This window comes from Erithacus rubecula (assembly GCF_903797595.1).
Source record: "Erithacus rubecula genome assembly, chromosome: 3".
Taxonomy (NCBI): Eukaryota; Metazoa; Chordata; class Aves; order Passeriformes; family Muscicapidae; genus Erithacus; species Erithacus rubecula.
The window spans coordinates 112,800,595-112,826,599 of NC_136689.1; the positions used below are offsets into that span (position 1 = coordinate 112,800,595).

Below are 26,005 nucleotides of genomic sequence, written 5' to 3' on the forward strand. Positions count from 1 at the left end.
CCCTAATATTAGAAGTTACTATTTTATGTTACAAGACCCACTGATCTAAATGGCATTTGTAAAGTGCAAATAAGCCAGGGCTTATTATTCCCCCTGGTTTTGGGAAGGTCTTGCTTAGGTTTGTTTGAGTTTTTTAAATTAAGATCACTGTTTTACAGTTGTTACTGAATAACATTTCAAATTTTCCATTCTAGGAAAAGCACAACAGAACGACCAGGCAACAAGAAACAATTACTGGTACACTTAAAAGCTGCAGAGGGAGGAATTTCCCTCACTTCTAACCAGAAAAAATCTTCATTTGTGTTGAAAAGACAAGCAGAAAAGTGAGCTAAAGGTGAAGACAGATTGTTGAAACATAAAATTAAGTGAACACATTGCACATGCAGATTACAAAGCAATATTAGATGAAGGTTAATGAAACATTCAAGATAGAGAAATTCATGGCAGAGACATTTAACACATTTCAACATGTTTTTCTTACAGCACATAGTGAAATTATCAATGATAATTCTGAAGAAACTTCCAAGTCCATGATATTCCACATCCTTGTACCTGGATGTCCAGAACCTCTACTTGATTGACCAGTCATTCTCTTTAACTTTTCACTGGATAGCCCAAAGGTTTAAAAATGATAGATTGAATCCAGGAGGCAATCAAGGTATTATAAATATCCCTCTCCAACTTCTTCCATGGCTTAGTTCTATAAAAATTAAATTTTATAAACAACTTTATGCACAGTACTCAGTTATTCTAATTAGTTTTCAAAATTTGGCTCATGTAAGATGTAAAGACAAACTAAATTAAGGATATTTATTGAAAACAAAATCTCTATATAAGAATGGAAACTTGAATCTAAAAATCCTAAAAGTACAATCTAAGTTATAAAGGCAGAAATAATACTTGTGTCATTCTAGTCTGTAAGAATCTCATTGAAAAATGGGGGGGCAAAAAACAGAAAAAAAAAAAAAAAAACAACAACAAAAGAAAAAAACCCAGCACACTATTCTCAAAAGACTTCAGGCTTTAGAAGTCATTTTTTACACACACAAAATCATATAGGTGCATCTATTTTTGCATTAAGTCAAGACTTTTAGACAATTATGTTTATAAAATGGAGTACAACAGGACATTTTCTTTGAAAATACCAGGACTCCAAAAGGAACCACAGACATTGGAAGAATGTGTGTTACAGACTTCATCAAAAAAACATCAAACAAAATAACTTTAACTGTTTCTTTACAATTCTTTGAAAAAAATATCCAAGATGAAGATAATGATCTTTGAATTTAACAAAATAAACCCAAGTACAAAACAAACAAAAAAAAAAACAAAACTCCAACAACACTTCAGCCTGAGTCAAAGAAAAAACAACAGGATTTCACATGTTTATCTTGTTTTCTAAGAAAGAGTAGCACAAACCTGCTGACTAATTTATACCATGTTTTTCATCTTCATTCACCCCCATAATCAAGAACTGCTTTTCAAAGTAAAAACCAGTAAGCTCACAAAAGTATTGTAATAAGTATCTGAAAATGGTGACAAAAGCAGAGCAGCCATACCATACTAAAGCAGAGACTCACAAGATACAGCTACTTTATTTCAAGAGAAGTCTTATCATGACAATTTAAATCCAAGTGAATGAAAAAGTCAAAATATTTGTTCAATATTTACCACAAGCAGTAGGGCACAGGACTTCCCTACATGCATTTAACAAGACAAAACCTTTCCTCCCCTGCAAACATCTTTTTTAAGAAAATGAGGACAAGACAACCTTTAACACTAGAAAGTGCTACAGCAGAACATAAGAAAAATAGGGAAGAGCATAGGGGAAAAGAAGATTTTTTTTTACTTGGGTTCTACTGCTTATTACCATTTGACTGCTGATGGATGGGGTTTTGCCATTTTCTGCATAGCTGGACTACTCTGAACTAAATGCACAAGAACAATAAAGGGATTGTTTTCTGTAGCTGCAGTCCCAAAACTGCACTAACTACTACAACCGTTTAAGGAGAATTTCTCAGGATATTGCTGCCTGTTTAAAGGGACAGAAGTGCAAAAGAAACAGCCTGGCTCCAAGTGACTGTTACAACACTGGTACCCCTACAGACACCACTCTTTGATAATACCACTAAAGCCACTGCTTCCCTGTACTGATTCAAAAGCAAGGTCAGATGTGTTGCACTCCCCTTAAGAATAACACCTTTCTGAGGACAATCAGAGTGAAGAAAACAAAATCTGGGAAGCAAAGTACTGCAAACAGCACACCTCAAATGACCAGAGTAGAAAGCCTCTCTTCCCATGACCAAGAGGAATTCTATAAACAGAACCACAGGAATATCTATGAAAACGACAAAATCTGCAAGATACCAGATTCGCTTCAACAAGTTCACATTTCCATCACAGATAATTTTTTAACAAATGCTGCAACACTCCAAAATTACTTGGGGTTGGTTAACTGGAGGGGGTGTGGGTGGATTGGGGTTTTTTGTTTTTTTACTTCTCTTACATGGGAAGAAGAAACTTCTAACACATCCTTTTGAAAATTACATTAATCCTCAAAAGAACCTAATCATGAAATTTGCTTTGATTCCAACAAACAAAAAAGAACAGATCCTATCACACCTTATATAAACAAGAAATAAAATAATAAATTTTAATTCTTCTGTTTAGGTACGGCCAAGTAGTACAGAAAATTATTCAATTATCAGCTATGAAACCATTATTTGAAATACAAAATAAACTCATGCTGATAAGAAGCATTTCTCAAAATGTTAACAAATTAATTTAAACATAAAAGATATTTACCATTTATATGAAATTCAATCTTGAAATTTGTAACGAAAACTACAGGTTATGGAAGTGGACAACATTAAACCACTGTATATATGACAACTTCAATAGGCAATGCTAGTTCTGAAATAGCTAAAGAACAGAAGACAAAAAAGCATGAGTTCCTATCATTAAACACCAAACTGCAGTAACTCCTCTGGTACTGGAGAAACCACTTGCCATTGTGGCAGTCTGACCCAGAAAAAACATCCCAGAAAGTAATGAGCCTTCAAATACAGCATATGTACTAACAAAATCCTCTGTACTATTATTTGCATTAACAAATATAAGCAGCTTTGCACTCAATATTCAGAAAACAGGCTTACTATTCAGTTTCCTTTAATATAATGACTTAATTCTGGAAGACTAATTCCTCAAGAGGGAATCCAGTCTTCTAGTTTCTGTATCAATGAAATCGTTTCAGTCTGCATTGTGGAACTCATTTTTTACTTCATATTAAATTTTAAATGCAAACAAGCACAATATCTTACAGAAGTTCAGTTAATAACATAACAAGCTACTTATAAGAAAAAATAAATTTTTATATTCATAATTTTCTCAGTGTCACAAAACTTTAAAATCTATAATTTCTTCCATACTGCAAAAATTATTCTCAAATTTAAATGAGATTAAATTCTATTTCTAAGCAACTTTTCAAAAATAATAAAAATAAATTTTGATCTGTGACCTTTCAAGGTGACAATTGAAATACAAGGTTTAAATGCATGATAAGATGAGCTTATAATAGAAACTCTTTCATGTACTGGCAGAACTCCCAGCTATATCAGGCTGCATAAAACAGAGATGGAACAAAGCAGCAGAATGTTTCTGCCTGTATATGACCATCAAGAAAAGGATATCCAGTTTGTATACACTACATAATAGACAAAGATTAGGATTTTAACTATACCAAGTATTATCTTAGTCACCCATTATAATTGAGACCCAATCTGTAGTTCTGTAACCATTCAGAGTGCTGGAGATTCTTTGGAGTGATTCTCACACTCACATCACTGCAAACTGATTCATTTCATTACATAGGTTTTCTATAAACCAGAGATTAAACAAATGAACACACATCCTCCCAAAGATTTGTTTATTTCACCAGATAAAAGTAGGAAAAAATCAAATTATGATAAGCTGATTTTTATGGAGTATGAACTTGAAATAGCAAACCATAACATCCTAATGCACTAATGATAAGTTTGACTAGTTTGACACAATCCATTTTGTCCTCTGCTCAAGCTGTTAGTTACTACACTGGGGAATTTGCTGCTTTGTTCATTTGTTTAATTTTACAGGTTTGAGTGCTCAGCAGAGGTTTAAATTTGAACAAACCAACTAAAGAAAATCTAAAGAGATGCAAACTTAACTAAAATTTCTACCATCAGGTGTGCAAGAAGTAACTATCCAATGCTTGCCTGTACCTGAAGAAGGCAGTGCTTTTAAAGATGTAAGTAAACATCAATATCATAAAGCATGTCTAGAAAGTGAAATTTCCCTTTGAAGACACACAGTGAGCAGAAAGACATTCTCACAAATTAAAATTAAAGGAACAGAAGCCTAAACCCAGTGTTTCAATGCTAGAGAAGAAAAATTTATGCCATATTCTGTTTCTGAAGAGCAAAGAAAAATGAACACACTTGTAGAAAATAGAGAATAGAGGAAAGACAATACAAAAATACACTAAACAAACAGTCATCTAAGAAGTACAAAGGCACACTTAAAATAATTTTCAAATGGACCTGTCTTAACATGTTAATATAAACCATGTTTTTACTCTTGAAGCATCTTAGGTCCTGCATCTGAAAAATTTATTGATAATCACAATCATCTTTCAACATTCAATACAGTAGCATCAAGCATCTAATTTCAAAATCATCTGTAAGTAATAAAATGCTTTCCACTAACATTGCTATATTGGAATAAAAAAACCCAAAATTTGCTGTGAGGTACACACCCAATCCTACAACTTGCATTAAAGAAAAAACCCATCCCAATGAAACCAATTTAAGTGATAGAACTTGGAAAAAACAAACAAACAAACCAGAAATATTGTCTTGACTTAAAAATGGAAAGGCCAAACATGGACATGCCAACTAAATTACATAGATTGTTCCACCTGTATTTGTACTTGCCTAGCAATACTTTAGCATCTTCCACATCAAAATCTCCATCTCCATCAGCATCATATATCCCAAGTTTGCCTGGAAGTGCAAAGAGAGGAAGAAAAGACAATTAGGGATTTGGCCATTTGTGTCCAGCACAGTTTTCAATGGTTGATTGTCAATGCTAGGATGTTACCATGTTTTTTAACAATTCAGCTGTAATTCTCTTAACCACATTTTAAATTTCCTGGGAAATGCTACAAATATTTTAATTTTCTTTCTGTTATTTCCTGCATTTGAGACCAAACAGAAGTTTACCTTTTTCCTGTGCATTGATTTTGCAGCCTGTAGATTTAAAGCAAGCCTGTCATTATGTATTTGATATGGGCATGCTTTGCTAAGAATAAAATTCAAGTTCATGAGCAATTCAACATGTCTGAGGGAAAATAATAAAACAAAAATTGGTAAAATAATCACCATTTGTTTCCTGACTACATGCCTTCTGCTATTCTAAATTCTCAGATAAGAGATAGACATATAGGCATATAAGTTTTAGTGCCAAGTTAACAGAAAGTAAGCAGCCTGCTTCCCAGACAAACAAAAACCATTCACAAATTTTATCAACAATTATATAACCTTCCATGCAGATAGAAAAAGTTGTCCATCCTTTCATATATGACTAACAAATCAGTTCTCTCACTTTTTGTTTTTGAAACTGCAGCTCTATCAGCCCTAAGCATATGCAAAAGGAGAACTCAGTTTCTACTAAAAGAAAATCTTCAGCATAGAAGCACTATCCAGTTATCCAGGATTTGAAGTGTCCTGGGACCACCAAACAAGCAGAGAGTTATCTAACTACAGGCTTAATAAAATTCAGACACAACTTGCAACAGGATCAAGCTCTGCAGAGCTTGCAGAACTTTGTGTCCTTATAGTCTGACAGTTTACTACACTTGTCATTCTTTAAATGGAGGTAGAACTTTCTTGCTATCAAAATAAATGAAGTACAGTTCTTAATATGGTACTTAGAAAGTTAGAAAACAGTTTTGTGGAAGAAAATCTTCAGACCTGGGTCTAGAATAGAAAAATATGTTCATCAGCATTGTATGGAAGCAACCCACTAGAAAGGAGCCATATCTGTTTATGGATTAACACAGCAGGCAGGTGAAAAATATAACTTTCTAGAAATAAGAATTATATCATCTTCAAAACCATGAAGAATGAGACAGATGAGAAACGGCTGAGCTTCATGTCATTGCAGAAGAGTAATTCTTAAAAAAATTAAAACCATAATATAGTAAACCAAACTTTCAGCCAAGGGACTGTAAAATAAGCTTATTTTTCTAATATCCTACCTTGTAGGACCTCTGACAAGTTATAACGGAAATCCTTTGCTTTGGCTGCATGCATGGTAAAAATACAAAAAACATTACTTGCATCACTAGATCCAGATAAGTTTCAAACAGATTTTTTTCTGAAAAAAAATCAGTCCAGATCAAAAAAATTGCATGCACCAACAGATTTGTAAATTTTGTAAAGCACCAGGTACAAAAGTTGAACCCTACAACATCAGGGAAAACAGCTGTACCTATGGACACACATTGAAATTTGAAATATTAATTTGTAACCTTAAATATTATATTAACAGTTCTGTCTTAAAACTGTCATATTGAGATACAATTATCACTATTATAAGCTTAAAACTGAGAGGATGTCTGATCAGTTGTCCTGTCCCTGCAGGCATCATAGTCCATCAGAGCAGAGCTAACACTAGCTGCCCACTTTCAACCACTGCTGCAAGTTTCTGAGAGCTTAAATTCAAACTGCATATTTGGCTGACCTCTCAAACTACAGTACACATGTTACAAAGGTGTCCTACAGGATTTTAATATCCTGTTATGAGAACCCCATTTTAACATCATAATAGTGCTCAGCATTAAAACATACATTTTGAACTACACTGCCTATTTTTGTCATGTAGATAATCTGCAAACACCACAGAAGACAAATCATTTATCTAAAAACATAAAATGGCATTCATTTAATGCATATCATTATTAGAAAAATCTTAAGATTTAGAATTCTTACCTAGAACTTCTTCATAATCTACAAGTTCAAACCAGACAACTGCTACTGATGTCCAAACTCCCAGCAAAGCAATTACCATAAACCAGGTGAAAAATGAGCTTCCAGAGAGGCCTTCTTTCTTTCCATTCTTGTTTCCTCCATGCTTAGTCTCTGTTAAAATAAAACAAGAAGAAAAAAATGAATGCTAAGAGTTAGAAAATTATTATTGAGGATACAATTATAAAACTTCTGATTATAATTATACAATTATAATACTTCTGATTACATAGAATACAAGACATTTGAGCAACATTTTTTTGATGGGTTTTGTTGTTGTGGAGTTTTTTGGTTGGTTGGATATTTTAAACTTCACCACCTTTACTTGCTTTCCATTTCACTATGAATAACTGTGAGAAGCTTGATGATTATCTAAGCAAAAGCCTCATAACCAAACAAACACCAAAAGCCCCCATCTAATTTGTCTTGCAAATTAGCTGAAAATTCTGCCTTGCTCCCCTTTGATGTGTATTTACACAGCTTCACATTTTTGAGATTCTTTGCATTTGTTTCCTAAAGTTCCCAGACTGCCACCAGAGGCCAGTATCATCAGCAGAAAAGCTTTGCAAGAGAAGCATTTGTCCTAAATTGAGTTTCAAAACTAGTTGAAAGAGCTCACAGAACCAACGTGGCAATTTAAGCAACATAAGAAAACTCTAAAACCTGAACTATGTTGAGAGGAAGACTTAAAATCCAGAACACTTTACCAACTAAAACCATCTTCCCTGATGCTTAGAATTAAGCAGAGATTCATTCCATGCTAAACAACTCCAGAATTTCAGTCCTATGAAACATACAAGTAAAAGGATGGCACAGAGACATGACACAAATCACGGTTTCATTAATAACAGCACATATGGAAATTAAATATATATTAAAAAATCACATGGAGTTATAAACAAATTATTGCAAAAGACCTTGTGTAGCAAGTTTCAAGTGGGCATAGTCACTAGAGAAGGCATAAATTGCTTGCTTGTCATTTTAGGATTGTTTTTGTGAAAGAGGGATATATGTACATAAGTAAATAAATATGTACTCAAAAAGATGCCTGCCTGTAACTTTCATCCAAAGCTTAAGGTCTGCTCTTCTGCCCCCTGACATTACTGCTGCAGGGTGGCACTTGGCTGCAGTTCCAAGTCCATTACTCTATTCCATTTCATTCCATTCTAAAAACCAACTTCTGCCTGCTCAGCCACATGCAGACCCAGTTATTCAAACAAAACTATTTCTTACATAATTTAAATACTATTGCAAGAAACTTTGTCATTATTGTGATAAGGTGTTATCTTTATACTAATTGAAAGTAATTTTTTATATATTTATCAACACTAGAATAATAGAAAAAAGATAAAAAATACTCTCAGAAGCTAAATATCAATTTGTGTTTTACAATAAAATGGTGTATCTGAAAGATAAGTAGTGAGATGGGTGACTAACTTATTCTTGCAACAGGAACTACATGTAAGTACTCTCTGACCCTGCTTGCCAGCAGGTTTACAGCTGTAATAAAATACCCTTTTATTACATTCATTGTGCTTTATACCAAGTTCAGACCAATATAAAAGCCACTGACCTATGTCAACTCTTACTCAGCTCAGCATTTTATTGAAAATAAAAATTCTTTTATTAACACTACTCCCTTCGAAGATCAAACACCAACTATTCCATTTCTTTTCTATACTAAACACAAAAGCCCAACAATATTCAGAGAGAAACTGAGGCAACTTAGCCTCACATCAGATATGTATCATTTGATACTGCAGAGTCCTCTAATCACATATGTGCAGGGTCCATATACACAGCTCATTGTAACATCTCTCATGTGGGAAATAAATGGATAGCCTGAAAACTGAGGGACAGACAAGCAGTGTCTGCATTCAGAAATATGCACAACTGTATGAAAATTACTTGCAGTACTCTTGAACTGCTACAATTACAGTATCTAACAGCAGGGCTTTGCTACACCTGTGTAACAAGGCAGTCAATGAAAGCTTTGTATATATTTGAAATTAAACCCCTAGGTAAAAACAGTTTAAATTATTCCAGATTGCAACTTGGTTCTAGAGCAAACAGGAAAAAGGATCTTACTGCATTTCACACACATTTGCTTTACTGTTTTCTACCATTTACTGCTGTTTGCCTCTGAAGAAAGAAGCTTTACTTATCAGAAGAACAGGAAAATGAAAGAAAATGAAACTTATTAAAGTAATCAAGCAGAGCTATTCATATTTTTTTCCAGTATAAAAGACTTTCTCATGCAAATTCCTCAAAAATAGATTCTGCCATAAGAATGCAGTTCACAATAGTCACAAAGACATATTTTTAGGCTGTGGTTTTCTACCTTATAACAAAATGATTTTCAAAACTCTTGATAACAACTCAACCATGGCAGCTTGATCATGCAACACTTATATAAACGGAGGTTATGTAACAAAAAAATTTACCTATGATCTGCACAAATAACGCTACACACAGGGTCAGAACAAAACACTGCAAGGACTGAAGCTGGCTCAGAGCTCATTCCAAACAGTTAATACTCGACTCAAGCCCTTTCCCTGCACATGCTGCCAGCCATGCCAGAAGTAGGTCACTTGCCATATCTGGTAAGCCTGTGCTTACACCACCAGATGTCTTTATGCAGACATCAGAAAGTCTTAAAGCACGGTCTACCGCCCAACAGCAAATCTATAAAATCCTATACCTCACCCACCCCCCATTAAGTCACATCTAACTAAAAATGTATGAAAACCTTTTTACTTTATCTTACCTTCAAGACACTTAGCAATTTTACATACTCTAAAAATACCTTTGAAGTCAGATATTTAAAGACAAAACAATATCACTTATGTTAATGTAGGCTCTAATAGGCAAAAAATTATTTCCAATTAACCACCAGCCATAAACTCAAGGAATACCTCGAGTCCAGAGAACAAAGGCAGCTGTAACATAGACTAGACAGCACACTGGAAAGAAAACATACAACACTAAGCCAGTTATTTTACTGGTTATAGAACCAGACATAACTGGTATTTGCGAGTACACATTTCCCATTTGCTCACAAAAAAAAAAGGTTAGGATTATACCTGTGTCGTCAGCCATAACATTAGTGCTCGATTTCCACCAACCAAGCGAGTGTGTCAGTATTCCCAAAAGTTAATGCTGAAGGCAGAATAAGAAATATCCTCACTGTTAACCTCCTGTTTGCAACAGGAGCAAACAGGTTTCCTAAAGCCAGCTCAGCTGGAACCTGAAACTGGACCCAAGAGAAACCTCTCCTCCAAATGTATTTTTAGAGCAGTTATCCTCAGGAGCCAAACGCTTTTCAGAACTCATATGGCAATCTAGTTCTGACGACAATGAAATTCACTTACTCCTCCAAACAGAGCATCCTGGGTAGTTGATCCTTTCCCCTCCCCTTAATCCTCCAACATCAAAAACAACAGCGAATGAAACCAAGCACATTGTACTGTAGTACTTTTGCTGCAATTTATGCCACAGTGCCTGATCGCTAAGGACATTAAATCCATTCGCATAAGCTGAAACACAAGTCTGGACACAAAGCTTGCCTGCTTGCATTTGTTACATTGGCCCTCATCCAAGAAACTTTCTCCATGTTGGCACTTCCCTACCAGGCTCTGAGTATCCTGCAGAGACTGCTCATTTGAAACTTGCTGACTACCTTAAGAAAAAAAGAGACAACTACTTTCTGTAATGTAGTTTTGAGTCTCCTAAAATAATTACTTGAAGCCCACCTCATGCATTCTTGTGTAAGAATTTTCATATCAGAACTGTATGCATTGTATTTACTTCTGGCAGACCTGTTCCATGAAGAGTTAACTCTGACTTATCTCACCCACCCCTCCCCTAAATTCTGACAAAATGCATACTGCCTATACAATTTAAAGCTAATATAAATTAAATCACCAATAAACTCTCTTCTTAAGGACCAGAAAAAGAGCAAAAACCCCCTAATACACTTTTCAACTTTTTTTATATCTTACATTTTAACAAACTATTCTTTTCACATTGCTTATCAAACAAAACCCAGCTCCTTTTGGGTGGAAGTCAGAAACAAACTAATTTCTCATTCACTACAACCATAAAAATAGCTTTAGGATCTACCACACTGCCCTGCTATCCTCATGCTTCTTTAAATAACACAGCTACCAGGTAGACAGAGAATGTTACAACTACTTTGAAAAACAACACGTATCTCCTGTGATTTTAACATCCAGCAACTAACTACCAAATGCAATTCCCAAGAGTACAGGGGAGAAAAATTTAAAAACATGGATGAAAAGGAACTACAGACAGTTGATTCTATAACTAGTGTATCTTTTAACCATCTTTAAAGCCACATGAATACATTACATGGATGAGATGTGTTAAGAAAGACCTCCTGACTAGTATAATTCAGTAATGTAACAGATGCACCAGCAATTAAGATGAATTAAAAATCAAAGGGGGGAGGGGGGGATTTACACAGAGTAAGAGTAACTGAATATGGAGAAACCAAAATAATATTCAAAATAATTTTATGTGCAATGATATGTATTCTGTTGTGTATAAACCACAGTGTTATGACAGGCATCAGATCAGGCAATTTACAGCAAATTCACTTCAGCTACAACCTGCATTTGCAGACACCAGATCCTCACACAAGTTAAGAAGCATTTAACTGATGCTGAGAACCTCCCTGTCTGTTACTATGTATTTTGGGGGGGATTGGTCTGAACTACACTTTACCTGGCCAAATGCCCATAATGATTTCAGCTCACCTTTTTGCACCTTTCACTGAGACCTAAGGGAGCACATTCCATTCAAGGACAAAAAGAACAAGGCTTATGAGGAAAGTGAGTTGAGAGAATTAAGGAATTCATTTCAAATATACTCCAAATCTGAACAAACACATATATGTCAACCTCTAGCCAAGTACCCAGAGCCTTAATCTTGTGCCCTTTAAAAATTAATTGCAAGAATGACAAACACCTTCCTTCCTGAAAGGGGAAGTTACAGCTAAAATGGAGAAACTCGTCAAACTCTTCAAAAGGAAAAAGGACCAAGAGAAGGACGGATCAAGGTTAGCTCAAAATACCACGTGGTAAGATTTTGGTTAGTTTTATGAAAGACAAGTTGAATACATATCTACTTACAATGCAATTTGACATTGGGATAGCAAAGTCAACAGTGTAGATTTCTTACAATGTCTCATCTCCACTGTGTTCAAATGCTGTGACTGCTGCTTCTTTTTCAAGCAATTCAAATTGCTGCACTAACACTCAAAGTTATTATTCTTCACTTGATTTATATAACTGTTACAAAATTTAAAACCTATTTTCAAGTTAGTTGTGGTACAACTATGCAGCCAATGTATTGTAATTAATTTTACAAAAGCATAATTGACAATTAAGACTAGCAGCATTAGTTACACCTCTACAACAGTACCAAGGTGCAAGCAAAAAAATTTAGAGGAGAAAAATAGTCGATTTGAATAGAAAATGTCAGGCTTCAAATCATCAAGCTAAGCTTTTGTAACGTATATAATTATTTCCCACAAAGGTGATTAAGAAGTTATATGGAATAAATTATGATTCATTACTTGAAGATAAGGGTGCACAAAAACAAGCAGTTACTAGAAATTAGAAATAAGCACAAAAGAAAAAGCAATAAAACACTAACTTCAAAGAGACAACTAAAAATCATATTTCAGAAGTAAAAAATATCAATCAGCTAGGTTAAAGGGAGACTTTAGAACAAGTTATTTTATGAACAAAATACAGTGTGATAAAAAGCAGATATGGGAGAGAATTAAAAAGCTAAAATAAGGTACAAATGAACCATCTTATCACCAATAGAGCAGAACTAGTAGCAGTGCAAAGACAGAAAAACCTCTATTTTATAAGCATGGCCTACTACTGCTTGAAATTTTTGCCAAATGATCTTGTCCAATATGATTAATGGCAAAACAACTGTTGCAAGCCCCTTCCAGTAATAGATCTGTAGATAATTATTTTAAACTGATTTTACACAAAGTGGTTCTTTGGGTTGGGTCAGTAACAAGTATTTTGACTGAAGTGTTTCAGGAAATTCAGAGCCTCCTCTGTTGCTTTTATGAACTCTATTTTATTTTTTAAAGGGAGACAGGGTTACTATTTTCTCTGTATTTACAGATGGTTCCAACCTTAAATTTTCACTAATATCCATGCTCAAAATTTTTCTGTTTATTTTACAATCATGGCAGCAGGGTCTTTAGAGGTAAGATCTAAAATTTAAGGTGAAGATTTACTTTTAATAAATTTAATTAAAAAATCTTTGGAATACAAAATTGATTTTTTCTTTTAGGTTCTAAGAAATTTTCTTCAGCACTATACCTTAAGAGAAAATTGGGGGATGGAAGGAATAGCTTTTTCAATTATTACTTGCTTATTAAAAACTAGTCTCTGATTTGAACTTTGTCTAACCTAAACTATATGGTTATAAAGATGCCTCTGCATGCTGCCAAAAGACTTTAATAATCTATATCAGAAACTTATTGGTTAGGAATGGGGAAACTGATGGAACAGAAAAAGCACTAACTTCAAAGGAAATAAACACCAAAACATAAATTTGGAGTAAAAATTAACTATCTGAAATGCAATTTTGGCTCTCCTGCTGACATTTAACAGACTTTTACCTTAGTATTTGGGGAACTTCTTCTTATTTCACATATAATCAATCCAAACATAAACCTTTATACCCTTAATTTTCAATCCCTACAAGATTTCTCACAGTAAAATATCCCACTATACAAACAACAAAAAACATAAATACTGGAAGCAAGAACAAAGTCATAAATTCAGGATTAGACAACAAAGCAGGATGACTGTGGAGATGCTGGGAATGGCCAACTGGAGGGAAAAAAATGGCAAAAAAAAGGATGCATCACACAATATATAAAAAACCTCTAAGATCACAACCATCCTGCTGAGCCTCCTCAGTGAAATGAAGCTCCTCCCTTCAAGAGATGAAGTGATTCCATTGAAACTTCTCCTCAAATTCCGTTCTCTCCTCTATGGAAAACTGTTTGAACTTTGTAGGTCTAAAAGACATTTTTAAGCACACTCAGAGGTACAAGAACAAAGTCATTTTAGTCCCTCAAGAATCACATCTGAGATCCTATTATCTGAAATTTGCTTCAAGTACACGCAACACATACAGGTTTTTAGTTGTTTTATATTCAGTTTATAAAGAAATGGTCAGCCCATTTCTGAATACAAGATGCTATATCTCAAAGTACTTTTAAACCCAGAGATAGCTTTCTGCCTCAGAGGGAGCATCATAATATTTAGAAGAGTTTTTTAGTTGCAAGCAAAGGTGGTTATGTGCTACTAAGTCAATTATTTATTCTTCAGAAAAAAAAATTGAAAACAAGAGTAAGATTATAATCAGTCTGACTGAAGTTAAGCATCATCCTCAGGGTGGGGTTTCTTACATTTATTTATTATTCTTGAGTAGTTACATTTTTTCTTAGTATAAACAAATTCTATTGCTTTCCATTTACATGATTCTTCTAAGACATACACAACAAAAATAATAATAAAATTTATTCCCAAGGAATTTACCCAGAAAACTCACACAATACTAAGTAGCTTCAGGGTTGTTGGTTGTTTGGGGTCTTTTTAAAACCCTAAGGATTTGTCTCTATAAGGAAAACAGTGGACTCTACTTGCAGTGCTGGCTGCACATTTCTCAGTGATGTTTGGAGAGAACAGCTGTTTGCCCCATAAGAGCTGCTGCTGTTAACAACTTTCTTCTCAAGTCTTGTTTATCTAAGTATAATGACTCAAGTCAGAGAAGGAAAAGATAGAGATGTATATTGATTAGAGAAAATCCTGAATCTGCACTTGCATCTTTTCTAAATGCAATAGAAAGAAGATCACTTCCAAAAGTTAGTGAAATTTTGTCCAAGCCATATTTTGGCTTTTTATTTTAGTTTTTGATTATTTGGATGACTATTTTTTGGAGCAGTTCCTCAAGTAGGGTTTATTATAAGGAAGAAATACACATAGATGTGCACAAAGCTTAAATGACTGAAAAATCTTCATTGCTTGCAACTTGAGTTTTATAATGAATGCTATCAACAGGAATATGTTTAAATCAATATTTAATGCCTCTACCACTATGTGAATACTTTGGATTACTTTTGTTTTTTAAACCTTTTCTCCACATACTTAAAGATAGTACAATACCAGGCTCAGACAATTAACACTGGAGGAAAAAAAAAAAACAAAAACAAACAAAACAGAAGTCCCGTAAAGACGTACTAAAGATATTTTGTTATACATTTACCTAACCTAAATAGATTTTTACAAAAAAGTACATATTTTTCCCAAACACTTTTGTCAAATTTCTCAAGTTTTGTTTCTATGTGTATACAAGGACAAAATAGAATTAAAGTCCAAAATAATGTAGAACATTTCTCTTGTAAATTTACTTGACTCAAACATCAAAAGGTTCAAGGTTAAGACTACATGCTTAAAAAGAAATTTTAGTTTGCCTCCTGCTGTAGAAACAATATCTCTGTAACACCAATGAGTAGACAAAATACTGATTTCAACTGTACAAATTAATTAAAGATTTTTATAAGCTGCTATTTTGATTAACCAGCTCTCTCCCATAGAACATTTGGAAATAAGATCTAAAATTAAACAATCTACCTATCTTGCATTTGAATGATTTCATGCAGCCAACAGTCCTACATAATTAGTAGGTTAATTAAATAGTTGGCTGTATTTAGGACGGAGCAGAGTTCAGGGAAGGTAAATGTGGAGAGGAAATACAAGAAATACTTGGGCCTAGAACATGCAAATTTTGCTGGTGGTGACCTTTAAAAAAGATTCTATTACATAAGGTTGAAAATCCTCATCTCTGTACATAACATGCTGGCATTAATTTAAGGGTATTTTTTTCTTGTTCCACTTTCCTATCCTGTAATGTGGGTCACATCAATTTGTTTTAGCAACAAGTCCTAATTAAGCCACAAAATAAAGAAAACAGACTATGTTGGTTCAGTTCTTTAAATTTTTCTCAAGCTTTGAGGGAGCTCAAACAGAAAATCTCCAGTTGCCATGCAAAAACCTACAACTCCACTTTTCACAGGTTTCTGCTCATGGAAAGAAAGAACACTTTAAAATGCTTAAAATGCCAAAAACTTATCAGAGTTTCAAGTCCAATACTAAGCCAATTTAATCAGGTGTTTATCCACAGGGGTGCTATGCACCTGCAACTCTTCTGGAGTACAAAAGAGTTACTGATATATGTTTTTAGGAGATCTCAGTTGCAGAGCAATTGCTGTTTACAGAGCCTTCTGGATTCAAAAGATGTATCTGTTTTCTAGTCACTGTGTCCTCTAGCTACTATAGAAACAGGACTACAGTTACAAACTGCTACATGAACTTTCTTCAAGAATTTTTAAATTTAAAAACATCAGCGTGATGAATGAGAAAGTTGCATTAGTAATTAACTGTCAATTAAAAAACAGAACCTCAGGAAACAGAATTGCAAAGCCAAAACCCACTACTGAATAGTTACAACTCTCCCTAGCAATTAGATGTTTTGTAAAGAAAATCTTCAAACAAACAGCTTGGTATCATTTGTTACATCAGGTTAAGTACATGCATAGTAAGAGTGCAACTCCGTATAAAGAAAACCACAATGGGTTTAATCTTTAAAGTTCTAACAAAGTTGAACCACATACTGCAGAACATTCAAACTCAGTACATAGTTAGCTGCATACTTATTCTCCAACATTTTTCATGACACATAATATTATGAGTACCACTTCAAAGCACAGCTCAAAACTTTTCCATGCAAAGAGCTATCCCACAGATGCAGTTAGGAAAAAGATTACTGCAGGCCATCACACAGATTACCAGATTTTGATCTTCATCAGGAAAGAACCGCTTGGGGCAAATCAGAACTTCATTGCTCAAGTTCTCTACAATGAAGAATTCAACATATGAATTAGCATAGGAATTCTTATTACATGTTTCAAAGTGATTCCAGCTGAAAATGAACCCTTTCTTTCCATACAGGTGATCGGCCAATGGGTTTTTAGTTTAAAGAGACAGCATTATTGAGATGTCACCTCTTTATGCACTCTGTAATTGAAATGATCTTGACACATAAGCCTTCCACTGCTAGTAAATTTTGTTATCTTTACTGAAGCCCTTACATATACAGCTATTGCATTAGCATAGCCAACCAAACCAGTCACCTTTTGGTGCTCATACCATGGCTCCATGATTACATGATCAAATACAAAACTCTGGATTTAACCTCACCCTTCCCTCATTGCCCACCCACTCATTGTCATCTCTTCCCTCCTCCCCAAATGACCTTCTATAGAGCCATGCATTGAGCCAATCTAGGGGAGGGAAAATAAAAAAATCAGCTTTCTGCTTATCAGTTCCCTGTGTGGTTCACTTCACACCTGCACAGCTAATAATTCAGGTACAGAGAAGGGGTATTGAAAGAGGAAGACTGCAGAGCAACCTCAAACTAGATTAAGCTGGCTGCAGCCCTGCAGCTTAAACTGTTAAAAAAATTAACTTCTTAATCCTGCAATATGATGTACATCCTTGATGTCTGAAAACTGAGTAGCTATGACCTCTGATGGGGAAATCTTCATGTGCATTGTCAGAGCCAATACCAAAATGTGAGAAAACATACTCCAGTTTCCTGTTCCCCAGACACCTGAGATAGTTTAGGTTTTCCACCTAGCACTTTAAACAAGCCCTATCTTCAAAAGACTATTGTAAAGGTCATTATTTAAAGACTTAACAAAATGCTCAAAAAAGTATATTGAAGCAAACATCCTCACAGACATGAAATTTAACCTTTCTCCATATTTGAAGCACTGTGAGTAACTTCTTTTATCCCACAATGACTTCCTGCATGCAGGTAAGATTCATTAGAAAGCACGGAGTAGGCCCAAGATTTCAGCACACCGTGGATCAAAAGGAGCATGAGAACTTTGATGTCTTCATCAAGTGGTAGCATCTCTGAAGTTTGGAGAGGATTTTCCCAGTGCTTCAGAATTCTTCAGGAGGAAAGGAACTGAGAGGAATGTATCAGGCTCTTTGTATTTATGTCCATGCTGTTCCACTTAAATATCAATCTTAAAACTCAAAATAATACATCCTTGAGAAAAAGCAAAGGAAGGAAATACAAATACCCAGCAACATGGGAAAAACAAAAAAGCATAAAAGCACATACTGTGTTCAAATTGATTGCTTCCACTTCCATAGTAACTTTGGCAATCAGTTACTGATTACAGCTAATGGTTTAGAGAAACTTTCATTCAGATAATCCTTGAGGGTAGTCTAGAGCTCACTTTAGTGTTAGACAAATGAATCAAGAGTCTACTGAGGATTCACAATTTCAATGAAAATCCGCTCAAGTAAGCTGAGAAATATCTGTGTTAACAATGTTAAGATTGTTTTTATATCACTTTCATTGAATCATACATAAGAAAACTGATTGGGTTGAAGAGTTACTGCCTTCAGTCTTATATAGGACGTTTAAAAAATAAAAGAAAAAAAAAATAAAAAAAGAGAAGAATGGAGGAGAATGAGCAAATGAAGCAATTTCATCAGTGGCACTGCTGAAATGTACCATGCAAATTACAGATGTTTGGACCATTACTGTTACTACAATTTTTAAATTTGGCAGATTATTTTACAATATTTTAAAATGTCTTCCAGAAAGGCCACCCTGAATAAGACTCGAGGCAGACAGATGAGTTATAAAGAACTGTCTACATTTCCACGGTTTTGCTGTTTGTATTTAGCATCTGGCATTAATGGTAAAAATACAAGATCTTGAAATAGCTACAAGATCTTGAATAAGCAACTATAGTAGGCAATAGGATAAACTTCCAAAAGAAATTGTAGCAGATTTTCTTAAATGGTATACAAAGTTTCCACCAGTGAGACACAAAGCATTTATTTCTCATTTGTCCAGAACAGACCTACAGAAACTCATAACACAGTAATAACAATCCACTGTATGTTTTTTAAGACCAATAACGTTACAAGAAAACATTTTGACATTGAGTTTAAAAAGACACAGCATAACACAAAGTAGCACACTAATTGAATCATGAAAGATCTTCCTGGTTCAGCACATGCCTGAACTTTGGTCACTGAGGGTCAGCAAACAGCTTGATAAATCAAAACATTTGTTAAGGCCCACAAACATCCCAAATTTACATCTCACTTATGACCTCCAACACCTTAACACCCTTCTTTGTAAAGGTTTCAATTAACATGCAGAAGGAAATAAATGTTAGACTGCAACACAAGAAATCAGATGACACATTACACAACTGTAAAGAGTATAAACAAGCACACTGGACAGCAGTTGAGGTGAGAAATTAGAGACCAAATTTTTAGATAGATAAAGCATCATATTTAAACAGAATACACGGTGTAAGAAAATGAGATGTTATACCATAGCACAGGTGGGTAGCTGAGAAACACCAAAGAATGAGAGAGCAATCCCACTCCAAGCACTGATGTGAGTTCAGTGCTCCCAACAAAAGAATTTCAGTAGCAAAATGTGACCTGTTTAGTGGATGAATTTTGTCTGCTCCTTGGGTAAACTAGAAAGCTAATGGAGACCCTCACCCAGATAAAAGCACGCTCTAAAAGAGTCTTTACAATAGAGATGAGATAAAACTGGAAAATCTTGCAAATTAACAGGCATGACTTCTTTCTAGAAGTGATACAGTGAACTAGAAAAGTTGTAATGATAACACAAAGTTGCACTTGGGTGTACATCAGGTAACATGTGAACAAAAAAAGCCCCAAACAAATCTGAAGAAAGCTGAAACACCAACAATTAATCAAAGAATTACAGCAAGGGGCACTAGAGGGTCCATATGATGAGTGAAAGGAGTTAAAAAAATGGTAATATATACACACAAGTAAGGAAACCACATGGTTAAAACAGCAAAATGATAAAACTACCATCTCCTGAGATCTTGCAGAGAAAAGTAGGGGATGTCAGAAGATTCTCTGTCATTATTGTAGAGATTAAAGAAAATTTACCAAAGCAATGTTAGAGTTCTTTGTCATCACAGAGACAGAAGGCAACACAGCCTCAGAACAGAGATAGCATTATGGGTTTTTTAATATAAAATACAGATATAAAAAACAGATACAGATGATGCCTTGTGTTGAAAATGTGTGGTTTCTATGGTGCCTAGCTTAATGAAGAACTCTCCCACTTAACATTAGAGATTCAAAGAAAACAATTATTGCACAACTTATTTCCAATAAAAATTGTATTTAAGTAAGTCCTCACACACTTCAAGACACAATACTCCCACACAGCAGCACAATGATAGTTGTCTTATGATCTGGGCTTTTATAGGTAAGCATTGTTTACAAAATAATCCATATTTTTTCAGCCATCCATATTTGAAAACTTAGCTGGGCTGCTGATGCTCAGTCTTGCTGGAAGGCTTCTCCACAGGCACCTGCCAATGCCTAAGACATTTCCACATTTCACATCTCATGAAATTTGAGGGAGTTGATTTATGACCAGGTGTTAAGCATCTGTTTTTGCAACAAAAGTGTCCCTCATCTAATGATGTTTCAAGTGACAATGCAGCAAGTATCTATTACTTCATCTAGTCTTTAAAACTGATAGTCTTCCTTTTGAGGCCCACGTCTTTATGATGGACTCTACAGGCTAGGAACAAGCAGCCAAACCTTCCAGTAAAGATAATAACAAACACATGTTTCCCTCTCTAAGTAGCCCCAAACGGTCAAATTTTTCCCTGGTTTTCACTTCTGTACTCTAATAAAATGCATTGGTATAGCCATACAATTCTGTAAATGCAATTTTCAAATAAGAAGTAGCACTACAAAGCTAAAATAAAGTTTTTTTGGTTTTTTTGTTTTTTTTAATTAGGACTGATTTGACAGCTTCTAGTATATGACTTCTGAAAGCAAAAGCTAGAGTTCTATTTCTAGAAGATTTTTAATTCTACTTCCAACAATACAATGTATCTGAAAACACTTATATAAACTACAGTCAGAACTATTTTGGGCTTAATCTATCTGTAGATGACTGAAAATATTTTCTGAGAGAGAACCCTAAAAGCAGATTACTGATGCTGGCATTGTCTTGAGTGCACAGATTTTTAAATAAGCTGTTAGCCTCAGTGGTTTGAGCTGTGAGCAAGGCCTTGGCAAGAAGCCACATCCTCTCTCAAGAACTGCTGTGAAAGTGAATACTTCTATCAAGCAAAAAGTGCCTCAGACTTGAGGTTTTCATACGTCACAGTCTCAATTACTTGCTGTCTCAAAATCATTTCCTCATCTCATTTTCACATCCCTTGACTACAGAAAGCTTACTGGCTGCTGTGAGCATTGTGCTCCTCCAGCTGTTCCTTTATTCACACAGGAGTTACCATCCCTTACCTCTTTCTGCAGCTGCAACTATGAAAACAGCATCAGCTTCATGCTGTAATTGCTATGGTTGTCTAAGAGATTCTAACTAGGAGTCTCACACACTAACAAATTTAGGGTCATGTCAGTAGAGTACCTAACACATTATCCATCCTGCTTCATCCCCTCAAACCCATCTTTTAATATAAAGAGAAAAATTTTGACTACAAATAAAAACCCATGGAATGCTTTTTTTATTCAGTTTACCAATACATTTATTTTTCACATATTCACAAACATGTAAAGTGACATTTAAAATATTAACTACCATATTCAGTACTCAAAATTACAACAGGGATGCATGTTTTTAAGGCATTAAAATTGAAAATCTGTATTCAGCATTCTTAATATTGAGTGATCATCAGAGCATGTCCAGTCCAAGCAAAAACTGCAATTAAGATAGACTGCACAGCATAGGTCAGCAACTGAAAAAAAGGATTTAGAAGCAAAAGAAAAAAAAAAAAGAAACACTTCTACAAACATTGCAATACCATTTCTAAACTCTTACAAGCTTAAGTATATTTGAAATCTTTCCCTCTTAATTCATCATGTGATAGGCAAACTAATCCTATGTGGTTCAGCCTTCCACAAACACTGTTCAATAGCAATTATTGCTATATTCAAAGAGGGACAACAGATATTATTTCTGTGTCGTCACCACATTTTATCACTGGAGCTCTGTGCACACCAAGCTCAAATCCAAAGAAGCTACAACACGTAAACACTCAGAGTGTGGTAAAAACCCTCCTTTCCCCAGTGCAGTGGGTATGGCTGCACTGTGACTCCAGGAGGCCAGAGCCTTTTTTCCCCTTCTTGTCAAAGCACATTGAACTTTCCCTACACAAAATATCCACACACAGCGGTCTGTGAACAGCCAGATTTGTCAAGGGGCTTTTATTGGAGGGGTGGGGGATCACTGCCTCAAAAAAACCTCCTACTTGCTCCTATTTTCCTGAGACTCTTCCTCCTTGCCTCGATAGTTACAGAAACCACCAGCTTAGGCGCTCCATCTACGACAGATCCAATAATTTTGACCTAACCAGGTCAGTCTGAGGAGATATTCCACACCCAAGTTTGGACACGAGATCTGAGATTGGGGCATCCCGGTTCGACCTCCTCTCCCAGAGGAAGAGCTCTCGGGGGTACCCACAGATGCTGAGGCCTGTCCGGCGCTATCTCATCCCTCTAGGGAGCTTCCGAGGGCGCCCAGGCCCGACAACTTTCTCCTCCACGTGAACTGCCTGGACAGGGAACGGCGGAAACGCGAGGGGCGCATCACAGCCATCTATCCCCGCGCCCCCTGCCCAGCTCCCGCAGCGCGGGAGGGACCGGCGGGCCGGCAGGAGCGGAGGGAAGGGCGGCGGGGCGGGGAGAAGGCGCAGCATCCCCGCGCTTTGCCCGGGCTATGCCCCGCAGCGCGGGGAGGGGCGGCACGGCCCCTTCCCTTCCGCCGGCGCCGGCCGCCGCTGGAACCCCCGCCCCTGCCCCGCTGAACACTCTACAGCCGCTCACCTCTCTTGGAGCCGGGGCTGGGGCTGCCGCCGGCGGCTCTGGAGCTCTTGCGGGAAGCCATCGCACCTCCCGTCGGGCAGCGCAGGGGGCGGAGCGGGAGCGGGTCGGGAGCCGCCGCCGCCACCCGAGACCTGCGTGCAGCGGGAGCGCGCTGAGGCCCCGGCAGCGCGACCCCGAGCGCCCCGCTGCCCCGCCCCCGCGCCCGCCGCCAGCCAATCGCGCCGAGGAGGCGCGGCGCCTCTCGCCTCCGATTGGCGGCGGCCCCGCGAGGGGGCGGGGCGGCGGCCGGCCGGTCGCGCGCGCCCGCCGCGCTCCGCCGCCGGCCCATTTGAACGTGGCAGACGCGGGCGCGAGCGGCGGCCTCTCGCGAGGGTTGGGGCGCGCGCGGCGCTGAGGGAGGGGAGGCGGGGGAGGTCGGGGACGGAGAGCTTCGAGGGCGAGTCCGCCTAAAGCATCCCGCCTTCAACCGCGCTCCGCATCCCTTAAACGCCCAGGTTGTGGGAAACATCGCTGGTGTGTGTTAATGTCTGACAGTCTAAAAGGATGGAGCTAGGCTCAATTCGATGGTGCCAGTTAATAGCGCAAGAGGCAGTGGGCAGAAACTGATGCACGGAAAGTTCCACCTGAACACGAGCAATAACTTCTTTATTGTGTGGGTGGGCAAGTGCTGGAGCAGTTTGCCCAGCGAGGTTATGGAGTCTCTGTCCCTGGGATATTCCAGAACTCTGGCACCATCCTGGCTGAGGGCTGGCCCTGCTCCAGCAGGAGGCTGGGCAGGATGAGCCGCTCCGTCCCTTCCAGCCTGACCCCTCTGTGACGGGTTCTATGGAACAAACCTCCCAAGGGCACCTTTGCCATCAACACACTGAAAAGGTTTGAAGTTTGTCACATCAGACAATGAGCTCCCCAACAAGGCTTTTTGAGGCCTTAAAAATACTTTTAATTGACTATGATAAAATAAACCTCTTTTGTTTTTTTTTTTTTTTTTCTGCAGGACTTTTGGATTCCTCTTGATACTAATGATTCGGTTTGAGACTGGGTTAAATACCAGTTTGGCATGACACTAAAAGCCTGAAAGAAAACAGCAAAACCCAGCTTTGAGTCCTGAATGTAAATACTGTATTTCAAGTCAAAACAATTTTGCAAATTCATGAGCTTTGCAAGTGATGTGTGAAGAGGGAAGCCTTTTCTCAAATCAAAGGTCAGCACTGTGTTATGGACAGTAATGCCGTGAAGCTAACCAGAAACAGTAATTTACTGAAGAGCATTAATTAGTATTTTTTAATGGGATTTGCACTTAGGTGCTTAGTCAAGTAACAGGATATCAGTGTGGGCACACTGATATCACTTCAGACAGTAGAAGTAAAAACTAGTAAAAAGCTAGTTTTGGGAGCATCAAAAATAGTGAAGCCTACTTCTTGGCATCTTTCATGTGAGTTAATTGGTACCTAGTATAGTTGAGTATCTGAACTTTTCACTTGGGTATGTCACTCTACCAGGGTCTTATTTTTACTTATTATTTTGTGACATGCTTCCCTTTTTTTTTGCTGAGACTAAAGCTGCTGGACAAGTTAAAAGCTGATAGGGAGGAGTAGGTGTACACATGACTATATAGAATTAATCACAAAAAAGCTAACAGGTTGAATTATTAACATTTCAGCAAACTGGAAAGTACAATGCAAATAATAAATTGTCCTAAGAAAAGCAAAAAAACCACAAAAAACAAACAAACAAACAAAAAAAACCATTTATGATCTAGTACTGGGATTACTGAAAATACAATAATTAGTAAAAAATAAGTGTGAGTATATTCTTGCAAGTAGCAATTGCTGTAAATTGAGACAACAGCTGTTTGTGGTTAATGTGGGACACAGCTTCCTGGAGCTATGCTACTGGAAATGGCAGTTTGATAAGAAAAGAGATACTGAGAACAGTGAAACTGCTGCGCAGGCAGGCACACTTAGAAGGATATTGCTATTGTTTCAGTGTGACCAAACTTTTTAGCTTTAAATGGACTGTGAAATTCCTTACTTCTGTTTACTTTGGCACACAGCTGCCAGCACTTTGTAATTTCTGTATTCGATACCTTTTTGTACACTGTTCTGCCCAAGAAGGCTCTCTAGCAAGATTAAAATATACTACCAGAGCTACAAATCTTCATACAGTATTGTATGTTTATGCTGATCACCATCCTTCTGCATGATCTTGTCATTTGGAGGTTTCTGTTGACTTTCTATAGCATCAGGACTTTTTCCTCCCAGTCCACAGGCAACTGTAAACTGAAGAGGAATGTTAGATAAGAGGGACTATTGTCTTCTGCTGATCAGAGAATTTTCTTATATTTCTGCCTGATATCTCTGATCATACATTTAAATCTGGTTTTAGATGAAGCAGATGTTCAGATTAATTTGCAGAAAGCAGCAGGCCTGATTTTCCTGCTGGGACCACCTAAACACAATTCATGTACAGGCTATGGGATTTGTTTTGTGCCACTGAACAGGCTTAGGACAGCTTGATACCAGTTCTTTTAGAGAAAGTAAAGAAAGTAACATCAGATTTGTTTTAATTTGCCAGGGTGACTGTTGCTACAAATGGTATGACAATGCCTTCTGATCTGAAACGTAATGAAAATTGAAGTCAATATTTTAAATGTCATTTTTGAGAAAGACAGCAAAGATAAAAACCAACAGTGTGGGTAGGTGAAAGTACATATGAATGGCCCAAAACTTCTTAATCTGCTTAGTTGTTTTAGAGCTACATGTTTGGTACATTGTAAGGGTATGCAGGAAACCACAAGAAGATAAATATCAGCTTTGTCAGAGAAATACAAACAGGACAGAAAAAGAATGTAACAATTGGTTGGTAAGGCAAAGGCAAAAGAAAGTAAAGCCATAAAACTCAGAAGTAATAAAAGAAGGAGTTATAAGTAAAGGC

The 26,005-nt window shown here is 36.7% G+C and overlaps 1 protein-coding gene across 7 annotated transcripts in view; it reads right to left on the reverse strand.

Moving 5' to 3' along the window:
* Positions 1 to 23,279, reverse strand: part of ASPH (aspartate beta-hydroxylase) — a 107,342-nt gene extending 84,063 nt beyond the window's left edge. For 3 of the 7 annotated variants that reach the window (XM_079301817.1, XM_079301820.1, XM_079301822.1), the window contains exons 1-3: positions 23,072 to 23,279; positions 7,026 to 7,175; positions 4,968 to 5,036 (exon numbers count right to left, since the gene is read on the reverse strand). In XM_079301817.1, the coding sequence (XP_079157943.1) occupies positions 4,968 to 5,036; positions 7,026 to 7,175; positions 23,072 to 23,132 (280 nt within the window). In that variant the 5' untranslated portion in view covers positions 23,133 to 23,279. Of the gene's footprint in view, positions 1 to 4,967; positions 5,037 to 6,292; positions 6,338 to 7,025; positions 7,176 to 10,144; positions 10,448 to 16,972; positions 17,038 to 23,071 lie in introns of those variants that run through there. The other 4 variants (XM_079301818.1, XM_079301821.1, XM_079301819.1 and 1 more) reach the window with 3 other exon arrangements.
* Positions 23,280 to 26,005: the final 2,726 nt, after the last annotated feature.